Source organism: Passer domesticus, chromosome 2, assembly GCF_036417665.1.
Source record: "Passer domesticus isolate bPasDom1 chromosome 2, bPasDom1.hap1, whole genome shotgun sequence".
In the NCBI taxonomy this organism is placed as follows: domain Eukaryota; kingdom Metazoa; phylum Chordata; class Aves; order Passeriformes; family Passeridae; genus Passer; species Passer domesticus.
This window is the reverse complement of record NC_087475.1, coordinates 29,293,884-29,314,826: the sequence shown is the minus strand read 5'-3', so window position 1 is coordinate 29,314,826 and position 20,943 is coordinate 29,293,884. Positions and strand designations below refer to the sequence as shown.

The window sequence follows — 20,943 nt, the reverse complement described above, 5'->3', positions numbered from 1 at the left end:
AGCATTTTAACTCTCAAAAATATTCCAAAACTTAAAACCATTCAAAGTGTATGCTGAACTCAAAACACAAGAAACAAAGTAAAGTGCAAGCTGAGGTAAAATGTGGGCTCTGCAGCATATCTTAAATTTAATGTTAATAGAATTTTTTCCCCTTAAAAATCTCTTTTAGGTATTCATTTGCTGATTTCTTCCTTATTTTTAATGCAGAGTAAAATATTTTTTGTTATTTTAAGTGTCCTTGTAGAGATCTGAAATTTGATCTCTCGATTGGAAATGGAAGCATTTCAGTATATAGTCAATCTTGTAAAATCAGCTATTTTGATTGTGTAATAGCTGAGTTTACAAGGCACACAGATGTGTACAGTCATGAATTGGACTATTGAATCCTCAAGTGATTAGTAAAATCTTCACCTGCCAGCTTTGAAAAAGCAAGTGTGTCTTCAGAAGCTTTCTTTAGCCGTTGGGGAGTGAAGATTTGTCAGATAAATTATTGGGCATTACATGTGATTCCTGATTTTGCAAAGGCTCATCCACATACTTTACTTCACACGTGAGTGGTTCTTTCAGTCTGTTGGCTTTATCTCTATACAGAGATAAGATACATGCATCAATTTTTTTTTTTTAGTACTTCAGACCAAAATTTTATAAGAGTTGCAAGTCCACTTTCATTGCCAGAAATATGTAGGAAATTATATTTAACACTTCTTTTACACTTGGAATTACTTTAAAATGCTACTTTTCAATGTTGCTTGACTTCATCTCCTGTGTAAAGGGTTCTTTGTCTGAATAGACATGATTGCTGTAATTTAACCAGAACAGTTTAAAGAGATAATTTTAATTCTTAAAAGTGCACGTTCTTAAAACTTAAACAGGCTGTGGAGTGTTGGTGTTCTTTGGGATTACCTAGGGAGGGTCTTGAGGAAAATTTTATTCTTGCCGCTGTTCTAAATCTTTTTGTTATTGTAAATGACAATTAATTTCTTAGGGTAAAAAGTGGTAGATGGTAACCCATATCTCATTTTATTTGGCTGTGTTTATCAATAGTTTCCAAATATGACAAAATCTTTAAGTCTTCTTCTAACTTGTGTCATGTTACCTGAAAATACTTGAGTTGCTGTTTAGAAGCAATTCTGACTGTAGTCAGTCTGTCTTAAGGTCACAGCTGTGATTTCCTCCCTGTGTCCTTTTCTAAGGAACTGTATTGTAACTGTGTTGAACTCCTGTTCGTGTATTTTTGCTGACCATACCAGTAAATAAATATGTATGCCAGAATGTATTGGAGGAGGATGGGTGATTGTGAGGAGGCAGACAGGAGACTGCTTTTGCAGGTAGAGTGGGGACACCCTGTGCCTTTGAAGGCAAGAGGTAAGTCAAGAGTAGCAGTAAGGTGAAAAAGCTCCATACACATTTATAAGACCTAATAACTCAGTACGTCTTCTAACCATCTGACACCAAAATATCATCTTTGTGCCTGGCTTGACTTCTTCCAAATGCAGAAACTCATGGAGCTCATCAGATTCAATCTCTGACTGTTCCAGCTGAGCTCTTGCCAGTTTGCTGAGGGACAGATACAGCCCTCCTTCCCCTTCTCTTCCCTCACTCTGTAGTCCCAAACAGAAGCTTCCATACTCATTCTTTACCATGTCTTAACTACAGATACCTAAAAGTTGCTTGGTGCAGGCACACCTCGTGCTCTCTAACCCAAACTGTGTCTGTTTTTAATGTATAGGCAATAATTTTTGAAGCCTAATGGTCAGCTGTGAATGGAGTTGTTAAGATTACTAGAGTGATGTGACATAAATTTTGCCCACAGTAGTAATACTGTATCTTGTTTCCTTAGAGGACTGTGGTTATATACGTAAAGTTTCGAAATACCTGAAAATAGGATTTCTGCTCTTCTATGTAATGTTGCCTGTGTTTGAGGATAAATAAACTTTTTTTAAGTTGAAAATTTTTCATAGTTCCTATCTGTTACAATCACCCCATGAAAGAGAAAGGGTTTCTGAAAGGCATACTGCTATAATATGGCTTGCTGCTATAATATATGAATTCTTGTGCTGTCTCAAAAGTGAGTGATTTCATACTTCAAGATTTTTAGCTGTGGAATTATTTAAAAAATATTTTGTTCCACTGTGACATTAAAAATGTCATCAGTGACCTGCGTCAGAGACTTCAGTGAGTTGTCCCTATTTAAATGCTTCGAGTGCAGCTCAGATAACAATCTGTTCTTTGTTCATACATTTTTAGTATAAATATTTTTAGTGTATGTGCAGGTGTATTTTATATTAGTGAAAAAATGAACAGTAGGTGTTTATAACTAAGCAAGGGGCTTCTATTTTTTGGTTATTTTTCAGCTGTTGCAGATATTTCACTGCATCCTGTTATAAATCCCAGTTTTATGTTAAGAACTAATATTTCATTAGTTAATATCTGATAGCACAGAGTGTTTTTTCCTAAGTAATAAAAATAAAAATCCCCAAACTATTATTTCTTGTTCCCACTGATTCTTACACTGTTGTTTCTCTGTAGAATTTGCTAAAACTCATATTAGCGCAGTATAGGAAAGTGACTATAAGCTTTCTATTTCACTCCTAAATGAAAATAAATTATTTAGCATAGAAGTACTTGGTTGCAGTACAACTGTTCTGTTGTTTCAATATAATTTATAATTATTTCTCCAAATAAGCCTATTTATCTTAGCATCATTTTGATCTCTTTTGTAATTAAGAGTATTATAACTTCTATTTTAGAACAAGTAGTCTTCATAATTTCTGAACTGAAAAAGCCCCTAAAAATGTGTTTCTTCTGTAGTACTTTTACTGTGACTTTTTTGAGTATTTTTTCCTTTCTTTTTTCTTTTTTCTTGGAGTACTAAATCACTGTCACACCATTGTTTGAAAATAATAATATAGCTAAGAATTTTGAGAAAACTGTTTTAAAATAGTGAAAATTCAGAGTAGGTCCATTGCGTAGTTGAAAGAACAGAAATGCTTACTATGATAAATGTGCAACTACCCATCCATGTAGACATGCCAGGGTAAGGTAAAAAGTTGTGACTGATAGAGACCACCAGTAAATCTGATGCTTCTACATGTACAAAAATCCTAACTAAATGAAATTAAATACGTCTTAAACCTTGTCAGTATTTTGAGGAAGTCAAACCAAAATGTGAATGCACTGATGAAATTATTGTGCAGTATGGTTTGGAGTTGCCTTCATTATACAAATGTAGTTGTCTTTCTGTATACAGTTGAGATTTTTTTTATAAATATATATAAGAAGGAAAAAAACACCGTTGCAGAATTCAAAATCAATCATTTTGAACTGCACATGGTTTTTTTTTCAGAGCTCTGCTTGTTTTCTGACCTCTGTATTTTAAGTGTTTGAAGAGTAAAGCCATTTAAACATGTGTTTTAAGTAGTAAAATGTAAATATTAAATGAAAAACTCTATTTAAATACTTCTTCCATTTACATTTAAGGAAACATATGAAAAATTTCTGAATGTTCAGAAACATCAAGACAAACTGACAGCTCAAGACCTTCCTCTTCAGAAGGAAAAAAGGTAAGCTTCCAATTAAAATGAATATTGGTAGTAGTTTTCTTATTGTGCTTTCATATTCTGTTTTGGCACTTCTGATAGTTCCCCATGCTAGCTGCCTTCTATTCCACAAACACTTTTCAGGCTTTTGCTCTATTCCTTGTGTAATATTTGTATGGTAATTTCATGTTGAAAAGTTTTACCAGATATGTGTGCAGCACTCACTTCTCATTGTTAGAACAGGGAAACCCCATCTATTTCTCTTACTCTTTAAACTCTCTGCTCTTTCAATATTCTTTGCTTTATAAAAGTTCTGAAGTGTGATTTGAAAATAAACAGAAAATATCCAGAATTCTATGTTTCATTATAAAACATGTGTATTCATATATATGAATGTTTTTATATATATAAAACATATATTCTGTATGAGTTTTTCTAACTAATTATCTTTTATTAAAGCATTTCAAAAAAAAAGAGGTAAACTTTTTATAAAAAAATCACTCAAGTATATACATACTTTTATGTATGTATAGCTTTTAAAGTACCAGCTACATTGTTCCTGCTTTTAAAATCTCAAGGCCTAATGCTGAGCTCTTTAATAGTCTTTAATTACAGTTCTTGAATATTTTAGCTTACCAATATTTAAATTTAAGTCTCAAAATACTTAATTTCACATTCTTCTTCTAATGGCTCTGAACAGAAATTATCAAAACCTAAAAATTTTAGAAAAGCTCATTTGGCTGGTTTTCTTTAATTATCACCACTAATAGTAATTTAATTTAGTGTCTGTTTTTTTTCTGTTTTAACTTCCCTGGTATGCACAGCAAGCCCTTCACCTAGTTAGCCACTGGACAGAAAAGCTCCATGCCAACCAGAAGCTATGGGAAATCTACATTTGTTGGTTTCTAGGTGCATCCAGTCAGGATATGCTTTTAGGTACTGTTTGCACCTCTTAGACTGTAGTCTTGATCTTTTTGAGATTTCTGCAAGGATTTTATATTAGAAAATTAAGTTAAGCAAGTATTTAAAAGAAATGGCTGCAGCTAGAAAGTTTTGGTTTAGGCATTTACGGCTTTTCTGTATAGTTACTTTTTTCCCAGTCCCAAGTTGTTTTTAATCTTTGTTCTTGCTGTGCATTTTCTAGCCAGATTTATGCATTGCTCCAGGAGCACATCGTGTTGGTTTGTCACTTCTTCATTTCAGCCATTTGTTATTAATGTTAAGGAAGAGAAAGAATTAATTTGCTGAGATTATTACAGTTTCTTAAATAACAGAAGTTCATGTTTCTTCATGATATAAATAGCATTCTGTGACCCACAGAATGTTTTATTATAGATTTGTGTTAGGTTCTGAGCAGACAAGAAAACAAATGAATTTAGTTTCTTGCTGCATGCTGCTGAAAAATAGCCTGACTCCTTACAGAGCTCAGCCAGTGGATTTACTGATGTGAAAAACGACCTAAAGCTAGTCAGAGATTAAAGGTTTTTCCCTGTTAGGTTTGTAAAGCTCAGAGAATTTAAAGAATTTTTGATACTTACTTCTCACCTCAATATGGTACTTCCTCTGAGATTAGTCTGGATAGGATAATTTATCTCCTACGTATAGGTAGAGGGTTGATGGGAAGGGCTGGGGTTTTTTTTTTTTTGTTTGAGAGGCATGGAGTTTGGAATTTGGTTTGGTTTTTTTTTTTTTCCCCAGAAAATAATCTATTGTGAATCCATTCTGTAATATTAACTGTAGGGTTAGGACCTTATCTGAGCTACTTCAAGTTTATACGTTTTCACATGCAATAAATTTTTGCCAGCTTCAGTTGAAATAGCAAGTAACAGTATGTAAATGTATGTATATACTTGAGTCTGTCAAGATTGGAAGCTTTTTAAAATCATTGTTAAAATCTGACTTGTTTCTAAATAATCCTTTCTCATGCCCTGACTTAGAAAAGTATTAATATGCATGCTTGAGAAGTAGTACTCCTTAAAAACACCTTCAGAGAAGGAGTGTTTCACTGAATCACAGCTTCCTCCATGCTGCTGAAAACAGTTTCTAAAAATCGTAAGGAATTAAGAAGCCAGTTACACCTTTGCTTTAAATTTACCTGATAATGTTTTTATATATTTTTATGGCTGTTTAGTTGGTCACTTCATATCATATATATTTCAAATATTTACTTCAAGCATTGGTTTTTCTTTGCTTTAGCATCTCTGTATGAGGCTGTTTTCTTAGAAATTTTTGCTTTTGCTATCAGTGCAGTCACTGTGCTGAGCAGCTCAAGATTACACAGTAGATAGAACACAGGGTGTCACTGCTATGTTAGTACTTTGACTATGCTTACTGCTAGTGCCGTTCTTTGTATTGATCAGGAAAGTAAAGACCAGTGGCAAAAGAATTTGATTTTAACATTCTGCCTTTGATTTTGCTCTTTGCTGCTAGTAAACCAAATTTTTCCTGGCAGCAGGCTTTTAAAAATAAGTCATACACTGGGGGGAAGATCACTTCCTATTACAGTGTTACTCTAACTCAATCTTTGACTTCAATAATATGAATAATGCATAGCTGATACTCATAATGGTCATGTGGTTAATTCAATACATGAAGTTATCATACCTTTCAAAAGGCAGGTCTTTTAAAATCAATGTAAGCCTTCTCATGTTTACTTTAGGAATGGGATCTGCATTCATTTGTAATGGAAAATGTATTTCTGAATGAAGTATGACTGAATGTGTGGTCTTTTGTGATGTAACTGTAATTGCATGGTTAATTAAATGAAGCATATATGTGATATTTTAAACAGAAACCTGGCTGGCAGCAGATGGCTGACTAAGATTGAATTGGAAGAAATGTTGTTAGAAAAAGTGTCAGATGATGATGTAAGTAATTAATCTTCCTAATCTTAAGGAGGCTTGTGTCTTAAAAATACAGACTCTGGGTACACTTTTGGGTATTGGAAAGGTATTATTCAGAAGGAGGTGCTCTTCAGAAGAGTTTTCTGTCTTCTCATGAAGTCTGTATATGTTCACAGCACTGTCATATTAATGTTGTTTTGAAGTGATGTGTTCTGTATTGTGCTAGATAAAAAAATATCAATGCTCTTAAGAACTTTCCATTGTTATTACCATAATTTACTTTTTCTCCTGGCAACATTGTGAGGTCTAGAGTACTCATTCCTGTAATCTGATTATGTGGTCAGGAATGGGTTATAAGAATTTATTTTAGAAATAAATAGGCATTTTTTGTACTTACAGATGAAAAATAGCCAGGGCTAGAACTTCTGTTACTAATTGTAAAGAAGGGGTAAATATTCAACGTGGGAAAATGCAATGGATTTGTACAATAGTAAACCTGCACAGAGTTAAGTTATTTAATGTTAAGGATTACATGGTAATGATAGAAAAATCCCAGAGGGCTTACTAGAAATAAGGAGCCCTTTTTCTTAGTGATTGACTACACAATCAAATAACAGAAACAAGATAAAAATCTGTGCAGATCTGTAGTTTGATACAGGTTATCTCCTGTTACATTCTCCTTGGTATGAATATGGTGGGAGAGAAGAGAGTTTTGCAGCTTTCTCAGTGTCTGCAAACTGTATCACTGTAGGTTTGGAGACATCCTTTACATCTATCTCTGGGGATAAGACTATTCATCCTAATAGTCATACACTTTTTTTCCTCACTCAGAGCTTTTCCCTGTAGAACATTAGATTTTGTAACAGCAGGTTCAGTCTATGTGGCCAGCTTTTGGAAGCTTGAATATGACACTACCAGAGAATGTAACTATTTGTCTGAACATTCCAAGTGTTTTCTCACCTAGAAGCAGTGTTCCTCAATCTTGTCTGTCCTGTGAACAACAGCTTTGCAAAAATAGCATAACAGCAGCAAACATGCCTTTGCTCAGTTGTCATCTGGAACAGTGGCATGTGATGGCTTCCTTGTCTGTGGGGGATGTGAAAAGGTCTTGAGCAGATTGTGGTCCATAAGCATAAGTTAGAAGTAGTTGTTGTAAATTCTCCATCCTGATAATACCCAGGAGACTTTCTCTACCTTACTTGCAGTAGAAGCCATTAAGACCTCAGTGTTCTCAGTAGTTCCTGCATTTGGAATGGCTACTTTTCCTCTGCCAGGTCTACTTGTACAACCAAAACCAAAACATTTTGGTGTTCTTCACTGCTTGGTTTTAGTACATTCTGTACATTAGTACATTTTACATCTGTAAAAGTACATTGCAATAAACTTAATAAAAACCCAACCAACTAAAAGCCTACACTAAACCCTTCTATATATTGGCCTCTCCCATGTAAGACCACAAAGCCTGAGTCTATAGTAAAATACCTTGTTTAAATACATTTCAAATGTCTCAGTATGAGCCGCCAGTCTTTCCTGCTCAAATTCTTACCTTTTACCACTGCAACAAAAATTTCAGTGGTGTTTACATTATTAAACAAAATCAGAGTTATTGAATTTTTTCCTTTGCACTCTCCAAGTGAAAACAGTTGGAAGCTTTCTACTTCTATAGTCTCTGTAATTTCTATATGTTTTTATTTCCATATTTCTGCTCTTCAAAGGCTTCACCACAAGTCTGTGTCATTGTTAGGTAAAAATAGTTTTCAAGTGGTGTCAGAGTTCCAGGGACTACTATTAAGTTACAAGAAAAGTAGTAATTTTGTGCTAGAGAAGACTCTACAGAAGACTGTAAAAGAGAGAGGAACAAATACTTGCAATAACTACTTGTAAGTAAAAAAAAAAAACACTTCAAAAATCAGGTTATGATATCTATATGAAAAATCCATTCTTGATGGTATGATACCTTTATATCTAGTGACAGCTGTCTGAAGCTCCTGTCAGTGACACTTGGTAACAGGGCATCCCAGCTTTTGGTACAAATGGGTTAACACACTGGTGTGTACTCTTTAATCACATGTTGAAGAACTTTGGAGGGAGGTATAAGGGGGAAGGAGAACCACACAGTAGCAAAGGATAATTTATTTCAAGAGGTTGCCCTTTAAGTCAAGTATCTCTTGAATTTTTAAATACCTTGATTGTTCAGTTTTAAAGGAAATCATAAACATTAAAGTAACTCAGCTTGAACAGCCAAAGATAGGCATTTTTGTATATGTTATGAAATATAATCATTTATGAGATTCAGTTCAGTGAAATAAAATTATTTCCAAATCAGTCAATATGCTGACTTACTAAAAAGCAAGTGAAAATCTTTTCCTATTTTAATAAGACAATAATAAAATAATTAAGACATCCCTCCAATGTTTTTTTTCCTTTGTTTTAAGTGAGATGAACTTCATTCTAATACAGTAATCCTGTATTGAAAAGGGGTTGGCTATGCTTTGGAGTAAAGTTTAACTGTTTTCTGAAGAAAGGACTAGATGTCTTCAGTCACACAGGAAATGATGCAACTGCATGCTGTTCTTAAATCAGCATGTGGGTGCAAAAGTGTCATCTTGTCAGAAATCATCAATAAAAGTGAAGTAGGAAAGATCCATTAAATAAAAATAGAAAGTTTTCGCAAATGCAATTACACTTGCATACTTCAATGAAGTCTTGTTGTCTTGCAGTATTCAAGATTTATTCAACTCTTAGAAAAATTGGTAGCATTGCCATGTGCTGACATCGAGGAGAAGTATATACAGAAGTTTTCCAAAGAAGTTCCTGTGCAGTTGCAGAAAGTGGTTATTGAGCCCTTGCAGCATGACGAGCGAGGAGTGGCCTTCAGCACTGGGGAAGGTAATCATTTCGAGCTGATTTCTAACAATGCAGACTTTTGTATGACATGGACTGGTCAGAAAGTACACATTTTTGGTTCAGACTCCTATAATCTGTCTTGTATATGTATTTTTATGCAGTGATAGTTCTGTAAACAGGACTCCATTTGTATCCTACAGGTTGTAGGATACAAAAGGACTTTGGTTTTTGGGCAGAGCTGACTGCTGAACATAAAGAGTGGAGGACTGCACAAACAAGTATAAATAGTTCCATGGAGGTAACAGTGTTGTTGCTTAGTATAAAAATGGCATGCTTAGACTAGTATGTAACCTTTATCATGCCTTCTGTAGGCAGTCCAGCAAAGGGGAACTTCAAAGATGCAAAGAATAAATAGCAAGGCATTTGGATATTTACAAACACCTAGGAAAATGTGAAGAGGAAATTTCTAAATATGAGACAGAGATGGATAATGGGATATTGATCGTTCATACTGAGATGCAGGGGATGTCAGACAAAAGCCATGAAGGTCTCTGTATCTTCTAAACATGGGCTGTTATGTTTTCGTTGGAGAGACACACAGCTGGAAAGCAATATAGGATATGGGATATGAGTGATTGCATAGAAAAAATGTGACAACAACATGTGTAGAAAATACTGATGATTTTCTGGACAAAGCATGTGTGCACACACACTTTATGCTGTATATTTAAGAGGAATCTTAGAGATTGTGGGTATTATGCAGCAGGCAGCAGATGATAGTAAGAACAAAGGTCACAGAGAATTTGAGGTGCAGAATGGCTAGAGAGCTCCTTTACCTGGGTTGTCTTCAAGATTACATGACAACAAAGATGTGAGAGCAGCAGACTGTGATTTAATTTGCACTGGTTTTCAGTAGTGTCTTCAGAACAGTAGTTAATGAAATTTGATGGCCACACAACCTGTGTGATTTAAGAAAAGCCACCAGGTTTAATAAGTTCAAAACCAGTCTTGTTTGTGCCCCATCACCCCCAAAATGAAGAAGAATGTCTTATTTGTTTCATAATTCCTTTATCAGAATGATTGCTTCCTTCCTTTGTGCTGATGTAGATTGGTTTCCCAACACAGACTTCTCCCCCACTTAGCAGACAGTGAATTAAAATATATTAAAAGATAGTTGTTCTTTGTTTGCATTTTTTTTTCTTACCTCAGCCTGTAAAACCAAACAGCTGGCACTGTGTGAATGTGATGAGATTTGTTTAACTACTTGGGCTTTTGAAGTTCTGGAGAATGTTGAAGCCTCATAAAAGGTTTGGTTTAATTCCTTTAAGGTAAAAGAAAAACTGCCAGAGCTACTGCAGTAGTTTATGACAATGGGACTGGAAAAATTACAGTGAATGGAATAGATATTTTACATTACTTCCCAGTGCTGCAGGACAGGTGAGAGCACTATGAAATACTGTATTTTACCGTAATTAAATTATTCCAGCAAAAGTAATGCCATACTGCCATAATGCTATGTTGATTCTGTGTTCTTGTCTCTGTACAACTATCTGTTTCATACAAATGTGTCTTGAATTTCCTCCTAATTTTCAGGAGTTTACTGACAGGCAAGCCTTGCTCTGTGCTCCTTGCCTCACATTTTCTGAAGGGATGCAAAAAAACCGAGAGCATGGACTGTTTAATAGTTCAAATTTTAGTCCCCTTAGAAAGGGCTTGAAATTCATTTTAAAAATTAATAATGAGCATTATCATTTGTAAGTGTTTCACAAGACATTTGCAAATTGCATGAATGTGTAATTACGTTGGTATACAGTAACATAGTGGAAGCAAACAAGGTGAGGCTTTTCATATAAAGCTTCAAATTTTGGAGGATGTGCACAGTCTGATATAGAGAAAACTTCTCATTAGGCTGACATAAAGTTTCTATTCCTAATGTGATTTTTATTTTTATTTGGTATTATGATTTTTAAGCTCAAGAATAAAGAGAGAGGTTGCTCAGTTTCAATATCCAGAGCTGACGGATCTTGGCTTCCTTAGAGAAGTAGTTGTAAACTGAACTTAAAGTATGTACCACTGGCAGTTGGAATATGCTCCTAGCTGCTAATTTCCTATTGATTTGGATGAGATATGAATGTTTTTCTGGATCTCTGCCCAAAAGTTAACTATGTTTTTTTAATATACAATGATAAGAAATGTGCATAGCATAGAACTTTATGCACATGATTTTTTTATTTTTTATTCATTTTTTTCTCCCTTAGGGAACAGTTATTGTTCCCTTTCCAGTTTCTTGGCAGAATTGGAAAACATGATATGGTTTGCACAGTCTCTGGTGGAGGAAGATCTGCACAGGCTGGAGCAATACGTTTAGCCTCTGCAAAAGCCTTAAGGAGTTTTGTGACAGAAAAGGAGGTGGAATTCATGAGGCAAGGTAGGAATTGAAATGATTTCAATGTTTCTTAATGTGTTTCTGGTAATTAACAGAATTAATACAAGGATCATTAAGGATCAGATTTGAGTAAATAATCCCAGTGAAACCTTGTATATTATATGAAAGGGATCTGCATTGATTTATAGACTGTTTTCACTTGTTTCCTAGCATCCTTTGTGTACATATTGGATGACTTCTCAAGCGTTTTTCCATCTGTTCATGACCTCTTTTAGGTCTATTAACCAGCTTATATTGCCTTAATATAGAATCACAAAACATGAGTGTGCATTCACTACTAAATAAATCTGGATCAGACATTAGTGAGCTGTAAGATACTAAGATTGTGGTTTGTTTTATTTTGCTGGTCACGTCTTGTTCATGTTTTAAAAAGTTTTCTTCTCCAGCATAAGAGCTGGAGGGTTGGCTTTGAAGAGAGAGTAATGAGCAATGTTTGCTTTGAAGAGAGAGCAACATACTGCATGCAACTAGCCAAACCAAGGGTTTCCTTTCTTGCAGTATTTAGTGTTTACAAGTTACCTAGGATAAGATAGGATTTATTTAGATAACTGCAGGATTTGATGCTTCTCGGTGATGAGATGTCAATGCTCTTTCAGCAAACACAGTGAGCTGAACAGTGAGCTTTTAACTATGCTCTTTCTGGACTAGTAGCAAGAATACCTGCCTGTATTAGTGGCAGAATAGCTGTGATTTTTTTCACTCTATTGCCAGGCGTGAAACAAAAGCTGTGTTCATGCTTTGCAGCAAGTTTCTTTGACTGTACCTTTTCAACACTGGCAAGTATAACTTGCAGGGAAAACCCTTGTAAATAGACATTGTAATGAGTATGGCATCTTTACTGAGATCAGGTAATTGTGAACATATCTGGGACATTGCCAAATATACTTCTAAGTGTATTGATATATATAAATGTATTTTTACTTACATATAAATATACCACATAACAGTGGTCTTCAGAATGGGGAATATGCAACTGATCCATTGGGATTCAATAAGAATGTGCTGTATATAATTCATAAGTGAATAAATACATATATTTGGGAGTACATGCTCAAAAACACTGTTAGGACTGCATGATCAAAAAAGGTTGGAGACCACTTCTTTCAGGGCCTAAGCAATATGGGTAGATAAAAAACAATGGGTGGTTGTTTTAATGGTGTGTGAAAGAAAATATGAATGAAGTTCAGTTAATAAAGAGAAGTTTAAATGTTAGAGGATCTGATGACACTCAGTGTTTTGTGATTCTGAACCTTTAGCCCTCTAGATCATACAAATCACACTCTTAGTGAAAGTCAGAGTTATTTGCTCACACGTAGCATACCTGTAATATTAACTAGTGGCAGTAAATAAATGGGTGCTTTTCTGTGTCTTGTAGCTGGATTACTAACAGTTGACCCACGTGTGAAGGAACGAAAAAAGCCTGGTCAAGAGGGACCCAGACGGAAATTCACCTGGAAAAAGCGATAAGACTTGAGTATTTAAAGAGTGACAAAGTGCTACCACAATTTCAAAACATACTGATTTATGATTTAAAAGTGTTGTATGAATATATTTAGTAATAAAGACTTTTTTTCCCCCCTTTATAATTATGATGTCTTCTGTTTAAAAAGCAACAAACAACTCTAAATTTATTTAAAATTGTGGAAAATCATGGTGCAATTTGATGGAATGCTAAATCTAAAATAGTCGCCAAGTGCCAACTTTGCATCTTAATTTCAATGAAGTCAATAACAATTTAGGAAACTGTTGGTGGATTATAACTTCTAAAAATCAGTCTATTTGTTTAATGATTTGGGAGTTTAAATTCTGAAACTAGGCAGCTCATAACCAGGTATTTGGAGATCTTCAGTGTGCCTCCCTTTGTGCCTTGCAGGTATCTGAGCATAAGCAACAACTTCCTGCTTAAACAGTGGTGGAGTTGAGAAGCCAGTGAGAATAGTACTGACAATTGAGGGGATCTTGAGGGAGGAACTGTCACAGAGGATAACCTTTGCCTGTGGAATCACTTGTCTCCAGGATGCTTCCCCAGGTTAAGTAGGGAGTGATTCAGAGCAAGTACCTAAATTTAATTTCTCTGAATCATCCTCTGGAGGAGTCAGTTTTTCTGTTCTTCCCCCAAATGCAGAAAGAGCTGGAGGGGTTAAGCTGAAGTTGTCTTTTAGAACACTCTTCTCCACCCCTTAAATCTCAAGGGGCCTGTTCAAGGAGGCGTGTTCCGAATATGGCTAATGCACAAAGATAGCATTGGACTCTTTGCCAAATACAGTCATAACTTTTCTGTTTTAAAATCAGAAGCAGAAGGTGATGACAGTGCTGCCCACCTCCTGTCTATAATTGTAGCCTTCCAAAATAGATTAGCGGTTGCAGCACTCACCCAAAAGCTTAAGGTTTTGGTTTATTGCCAGCTTCCTTCCTGGGACAGAGGTCAAATACTTCCAAGGAAGAGTATGTCCTTCATCTGTCCTCTAGGAAGCAGAAATATACAACTCAGTAGTTTTAGCAACTTTGCAGCTTTCTTTTAATTTAGAACACTTCAATACTTGGAATTCTTTCTTCCAGCCAGATTTTTTTAAGCACTAGAGTACCTGCTCTCCTTCTTACTTGTTACCAAAAACCACACCTCAGAGGTCACACAAAAGGTGCCAGCAGGTCACTGCAGGTGATAAGCAACTATAAGTGATGTCTACAGGTCATTATTTTCCCAAGCAGCGTTCAGGGGGGGCAACAAATAAATAGATCTCATCAGCTAAGCAAAACAGAGGAGGTCAGAAACTGGGTATGCATTCTTAACTGACATGTTTGTGATTCCTCTTCCCAAAGCCTGTGCTTCTTTTTAAGTTTTTCTCTATGAGAATACTCTGTGAACTTGGACAAGATTCCTCATTGCTAAGGTAGTACATCTTAATCAGAATACCTCAGGCTAAAATTACCTGAAAGGATGTTGTATTAAGTTGGCCTCTTTTCCAAAGTAGCAAGTGATAGAATGAGATGAGGATGCCTGAAGTTGTGCCAGAGGAGGTTTTGATTGGATATTAGGACAACTTCCATCACCTATAAGATTGTCTAGCCCTGGATCAGGCTGTCCAGGGAAGTGGTGGAGTCTCCATCTCTGAAGGTATTTATAAGACATGGGGATGTGGCACTTGGGGACATGGTTTAGTGGTGGACTTGGCACCACTGGGTAAATGGTCAGACTCTGAATTTAGAGATCTCTTCCAATGCAGAAGATTCTGTGACTGGTTAAATTGGATTCAACAGCTGAGGCAATTCGCTTGTCCCTTTGGAAAAGAAATGGGGGTTTTACATGACAGATTCTACACTAAGGCAAATACAGAAAGGCTTAACTAGCATTTCCTTGAATTTAAATCTGAATTGCTTGTGTGTAGCAAAATAACTCTATATCATGTATCAGCAGAAGTTGTGATTTGTAATAAAAACATTCATCCATGCTGGGACAGGTACCCAAGGACCCTTTTGCTGTGCTCACTTGATGAAATGAACATAATCATGTGGTCTTGAAGGTGCTAGCTGAAGAAGATTCTGGAGAAGATTAAATAGTAGAATTTGTATCATCTTCTCAAATGAGAATTGATCAGTTTGGCCACATTACCTGCCTCATTACTAAGCAAGAAGCTACAAGTGCAACAGCCTGTCAGCACTTAAAACATGCAAAGCTTTTTATCATGTTTTAAAGGAATTATTAGTGTTTTAACTCTCAAAAAAGTATGGCCATGGCCTTTGCTGTTTTAACTGAGCAAAGAAAAAGAGATAAAGTTTCAGAATTTACCACAACTTTTTAGGAAAGTCACTAGGAATACTAGTTAGTGCCATGCAGCCAGGTCACTTGCTGAATAGCTACCAGCTCAGGCTTTCAACCAAGTCTGAAAGTGAGCCAAAAAACATTTTAAAAGAGGAAAAAAACCAACCCAGAGTTGTACAGTTTGGTTTTGTTTTTTTTTTTCATTTTTCATTTCTTTGATGTTCCTCTCAATCATCTGCAATACATGTCAACATTTAGGAGTTAGGAAGTTAATTTTTGTATTAAGAAAGATTACTATTATCTGTAGTGTTAAAGCTGATGAAAAGGTGAAACTAGCATTTTTTTTCACTCATTTTGCAGACATCAGTACAAGTATCATGTGGGAGAACCAAATTTATCAGGGTTGTTAATTGTTGGTTATGGCAGCAGCACATCAGTAGAATCAATTTATCAATTTGAATAATCTGTTTTAACTTCCTGCTCCTCTTACTCCATTGCATTTCCAAAGTTATTGAGCGGAGCAGCCCTGAACACCTGGCTTCTGTGTTCAAGCCAGGCTTCTTAGGTCTCAGTTTTGAACACTTGCAATGTGGACCAACCTATCTTGCCAGCAGGATTTCATCATTTACTGTCCTGTGACAGGTGCTTACACACTGAACATCAAAACATTTTCTGAATGTGGGCAAAAAGAAATAAGCCCTCGATGCTTTTTGGGCAGTGCATGTTGGGATTCATCCCGGCTGTTTTTGTTTTTTAGTTCCTCTCCACCAGCCCGATGGTTTTGCTGTAAGATACCAAATTTTTCTGTGAGACAGATGAAGATGCGAGTGCCAGCGCGGTGTGGTGCCGGTCCCGTTCCCGGGGTGCGGGCAGAGCTGCGGTGTCCCCGCAGCGGGTGCGGCAGTGCTGCCGCGCTGCCACCAGGTGGCGCAGTTCGCAACAGAATGCGGAGCCGGGGATGTGGGACGAGGATACTTGGGAAGGAAAGGAGGAATCGTCCTCATAAACGCTGCTTCCATAACCACAGGTTAATATGGGAATAAATGTATTGGGTGGCAAAAGAGTATTGTCTTTCCAGGACTTCTTTTTTTTTGTTCTCATGACAAAAGAAAATGTTTTAGTGAGAAATAATAAATGTCAGTTAATACTAGTTTTCAGCAATTAATTTCAGTGTGTAATACCTTCAAATTAATAGTATATTATGCTGAGAAATGCCAGCTGCTCTTTGAAGTTTGGAAATGGTACTGTTACATTGTGCCAGTCATCAAAAATCACAGAATGGTTCTGGTTGAAGGCACCTTCAAAGATTATCTAATTCCACTCTCCCTGCCTTTGGCATGGACACCTTCCAGTTGACCAAATGGCTCAAAGCCCCATCCCACCCAACCTTTAACACTTCCAGGGATGGGTAGCCACAGCTTTTTGGAGCAACCTGTTCCAGTATCTCACCACCATCATTGCAAAAGGTTTCTGCTTTATGTCCAACATAAACCTACCCTTAGAAATCTCATAGCAAATGTATACATATCATAATAAATATAATTATTTAAGTAAAATGCCAGAAATCAATTTTTGCTAAAGGGAGGGAGTTTGTTACTGAAACTGTGTTTTATCTGTACATTTTCATAAAATTCTTGTAAATATTGGAGTTCATTTTCTGAGTATTCTCTGATATTTTTTGTGGATAAAATTTCATGGGCTAGTATTGAAAGTTTTTTTCTTATGCTGTGCTAGCACACAGTGGATATAGGTTGTGGTATCTTACTAAATGTCCAGACAAACAAGTAAACATAAATCACTGCCCATGTATCTGCCCACATAAACTGTGGGAGCAGAACAAAACAAGCAAACAAATGGGCAGTAATGGGTTTTGATTTCATGGTGCTTAGTATCTGCCCTCAGCCAGTGTGTCAGAAATCACCTTCACTGATAGTTCTCAGTATTAAATACCCAAATGTTGAAGTCTGCTGGGCAATTTCAGTCCACCTGCCATTTCTCTCCTAGTTGCCAGCCCCATCAGCTGTGATGGATGCTCTGCTGGGAAGTTGCTCAGTTTGAAGGAAAGAAGAAAACCTCGAGTGCTCCACTCACAGCACAGTGAATTTCAACACACTAAATCTTTGAGGCATTCAAGGTGTGTCCTGACTATTTCTTCTTCATTTCAATAAATGTCACATTCAGATGCTGATGGTACTGACATAATAAACAATGCAAGCAGAGAAGTATGTGTTTGTCACATGTCCTGAGCAGACTAGTACATCACAGAAGCAATTTCAGACAGAGAGATAATTAGCAGGAGATGGTTAAATCTTTGTGAAAGTGCTGATTTTCCTCTGAGGTCAACAAAAGCAAATTCTCCTTGGTTCCAGAACTGGTCCTGACACTTCCTTGCTGGCTTGGTAATACTTTACCTTAGTAACTGTTGTAACTGGCATAATGCTAAGAAAAAAATGATTGCACTAACAGTACCAGGGCAGACATTATTACAAAAAATTGCAACATGTCTTGGTACAGTACTTATTTCAAGTCCCAGAATAGCCCTGCAGGATTTGGATTGGTGGAATCACTAAAACTTTGGCCATATGTACCTAATTCCTTGAGTGCTAGATTGCATATGGGCAGTGGCAGCTGTAATGCTTTTTTACTGGTGGAGATACCAACAATATATTTTTGTTGGTTTAAACTTGAATTCATATAACATCAACTGAGGTTTTAAAAGAAAATATTTTACAAAGCAAGAATGAGTATAGATTATCCATTGTCAGCAATAAAATGGTGAGAATATTGTTACAGACTGCAGGACAGAGAAAGAAGAGGTCGCTGCTTTGTAAAGGACCTTACGTCTCATAAAACTCTTCACACTTGGTCTGAGCATAGCATGCCCATTGCTGCAAGTGTGAGGTGAGCCAGCAAAATCCTCACAGAGTGCTCTTAGGCAGGAGCAGCAATGCCCGAGGAGGCTGTGACATGAATACTGACATGGCTGCGTGAGACAAAACATCTGCTTCTTCAACTTCATTGCAAAAGAACAATGCAAGCACATGGTTGCACAATATCCTCCTTGCTCAGCTCACAAATAAAACCCAAAGGCAGCTGGGCTGTCAGGATCTTACACCTTCCTGCTACGTGTCACCTGTCATGCTCAACCCGAGCTGGACACTCCCATCCCAGTCATAAACTTTGGGGACAGCTGGGGAAAGCCCCAGGCAGCTGCTGCAGGGTGTGTTGCAGTTCAGGCACGCTGGTGGTGTGTTTGCTGTCTGGGTTTGCTGTGAGAGGGAAGTGAGGCTCAGAAAGATCTCCTTGAGGCTGGAGTGTTCTGGCAGGGAGGGACCCCAGCAATGCTGAAGCAAGGACTGCCCCTGCTCATGTAATAGAGATCTAGGAGCTGTTATTGCCCACAGATTACATCACCTGCAAGGTAGTGAGGAATTTGCTTTTCTCCTCACTCAGCTGAAGGTAAATTCTTAGGAATTAAAAAGCATGTTCTTCAGTGGGACCTTGACATGCATGCTGGTATCTCTTGGATGTTTTTGAGCCAAGGCTACAGGGGTACCTCCTGCATCTTTCATCTGAGATATCTTTGGTAGCTGTTGCTTCTGCTAGGAGAGCTGACAGGTTTAACATTCAGCTTCCCTGAAAGTTTCCTTCCCTGTGAGAAAGTCACTTTGAGACCTATTCTATTCCTGTAGAATAGGTATATTCTCCCTGTATTACCTCTGAACTCTGTATAATTTCAGAGGTTAAGCAAACGGGCAGATTATTTTCTTCTGTAGGTCGTACTTCCAAAGCTGAAAGCTCATTTGTACTCAAGTTGTGAAGATCCCTTAATGATTTTATTTGACTAAGGTAAAATGAGAAAGGAAAACAATATCTAGAAAATTTCACTAGAAAGACATTTGCTTCTTTGTTTCTCTAACAGCCAGATTTCTGTGTGATCTCTGCCTTAATTCATCAGGGATAGCTGGTTGCACCAGCTGTGCTGATCGAGCTGGTGTTGATGGGCTGAATGCAAAGCATGCACTTCACCCTCTGGAAGACTCCTGCCTCAGACCAGGAACGTGCAGAACAGCTGCCCCATGAAGATACTCCAAAATATGGAAGAAAAACTGGGCAGGAGACAGAACAGCAGAGAGCAGCTGCAGAGAGTCAGAGGCACCTGAACTTCCAAGAGCACCAGGCCAGCCCTGCCAGTTGCTGAAGTCTGGAGAAGCCCTAGGAAAGGAGCCACGTCAGGTGGTGAATTGCTGTTCAGTGGGGAAGCTGTGGCACTGACTGATGCAGTGATGGTGTCTAGGGCCTCAGCTACTTGGGATATCACCCTTCATTCTTGAAGGATGGGGCTCCAGATCTCCCCCACCTGGCAGCTGGGCTGCTCTCAGGTTGGCAGGACAAAGGGAAGCGTTTCACTGTGGGAGGGAAGAACTGCTGGCTGAAACTCACATTGTGTGGGGGCAGAGGATGTACCCCTTCCATACAGCAATGCAGCTGATTTTATTTTCCAATAAAAAGGGGACACTGGATGTGTTTCATGATCCACTGTGAGCTTATTTTTATGTTAAGGAACTTATCATTTAATGTAGCATGTTATGTTAGCATAAAGTTTATCAGATGTTTAACATCAAAAGTCAAGACTTCATCCACTGCCTAAATTTGGCATAAATCTGATTGGTTTCTTTTGTAGAAAGCCAATTTAGGAATCAATTATATATTGTGATGGGTGTGAAAACAGCTCTTCTTTGGTCATTGTAGTAGATTGCAGCTTGTAGTCTGACATCACTTAACTGCACAGAAAATTGTTTGAAGATGAAAACTCCTATTAGGACACTTAAAAATTTTCTGTTTCAAAATGACTACTTAACAACCATTAAAGCGTCTTTATAGAAATGTCACTACCCTCGTTACATCTGTACCTTTGGTTAGTTTCTTTCCCCCTTTCTAATTTTCTTCCAGCATCTTGCAGCTTGCCTATTATTTGGATGTATAATTAGAAATCTATTATTATGTTTTATGGAGATGTAAAGAGTAGGAAGAAAGCTGCATAACTACTTTTTACATACAGCATGCAAATTATCCACCTTGTGTATTTTGGCTCTGAATGTTCTGCAGATGTAGTTTCATTTCCCTTGGATCTTTGTTTACCCATTTTTATTGCTAGTCATCAAGTGTAGAAGCAGAAAAATCAAAATAGGAGGGGAGGAGGGACCTTTCCAAAGAAGCAGCTTTGCATGCCCCCATCACAGAGCAGTATCAGAATTAATGTGCTTCACCTACACACTTCTGTGCATGGCCATTATTTATAATAGATGGTCATGGAAATGGTAGGGGTAATCAAAATCTCATGAGAAAATGGTCACTGCCAAAGCTGAATAGTTGGGAAAGTGCTTTGAAGGATAGGGTTTAAAATGTTCAATCCAGATGCTGTGTGTGCTGAGAAAGGAAGTGGGATGGGGCTGTGGATGTACCCCACAGCCTGGCTTTTCCAGATAAGTGTAGTTGTGGACTTGC

At 37.1% G+C, this 20,943-nt stretch overlaps 1 protein-coding gene across 2 annotated transcripts in view; it reads left to right on the top strand.

The window, feature by feature from the left end:
• The window catches only part of MRPS9 (mitochondrial ribosomal protein S9), a 34,017-nt gene extending 20,756 nt beyond the window's left edge, over positions 1–13,261 (top strand). For both annotated transcript variants that reach the window (XM_064407996.1, XM_064407997.1), the window contains exons 6-11: positions 3,481–3,563; positions 6,331–6,406; positions 9,103–9,271; positions 10,558–10,666; positions 11,488–11,657; positions 13,051–13,261. In XM_064407996.1, the coding sequence (XP_064264066.1) occupies positions 3,481–3,563; positions 6,331–6,406; positions 9,103–9,271; positions 10,558–10,666; positions 11,488–11,657; positions 13,051–13,142 (699 nt within the window). In that variant the 3' untranslated portion in view covers positions 13,143–13,261. The remainder of the gene's footprint in view (positions 1–3,480; positions 3,564–6,330; positions 6,407–9,102; positions 9,272–10,557; positions 10,667–11,487; positions 11,658–13,050) is intronic.
• Positions 13,262–20,943: the final 7,682 nt, after the last annotated feature.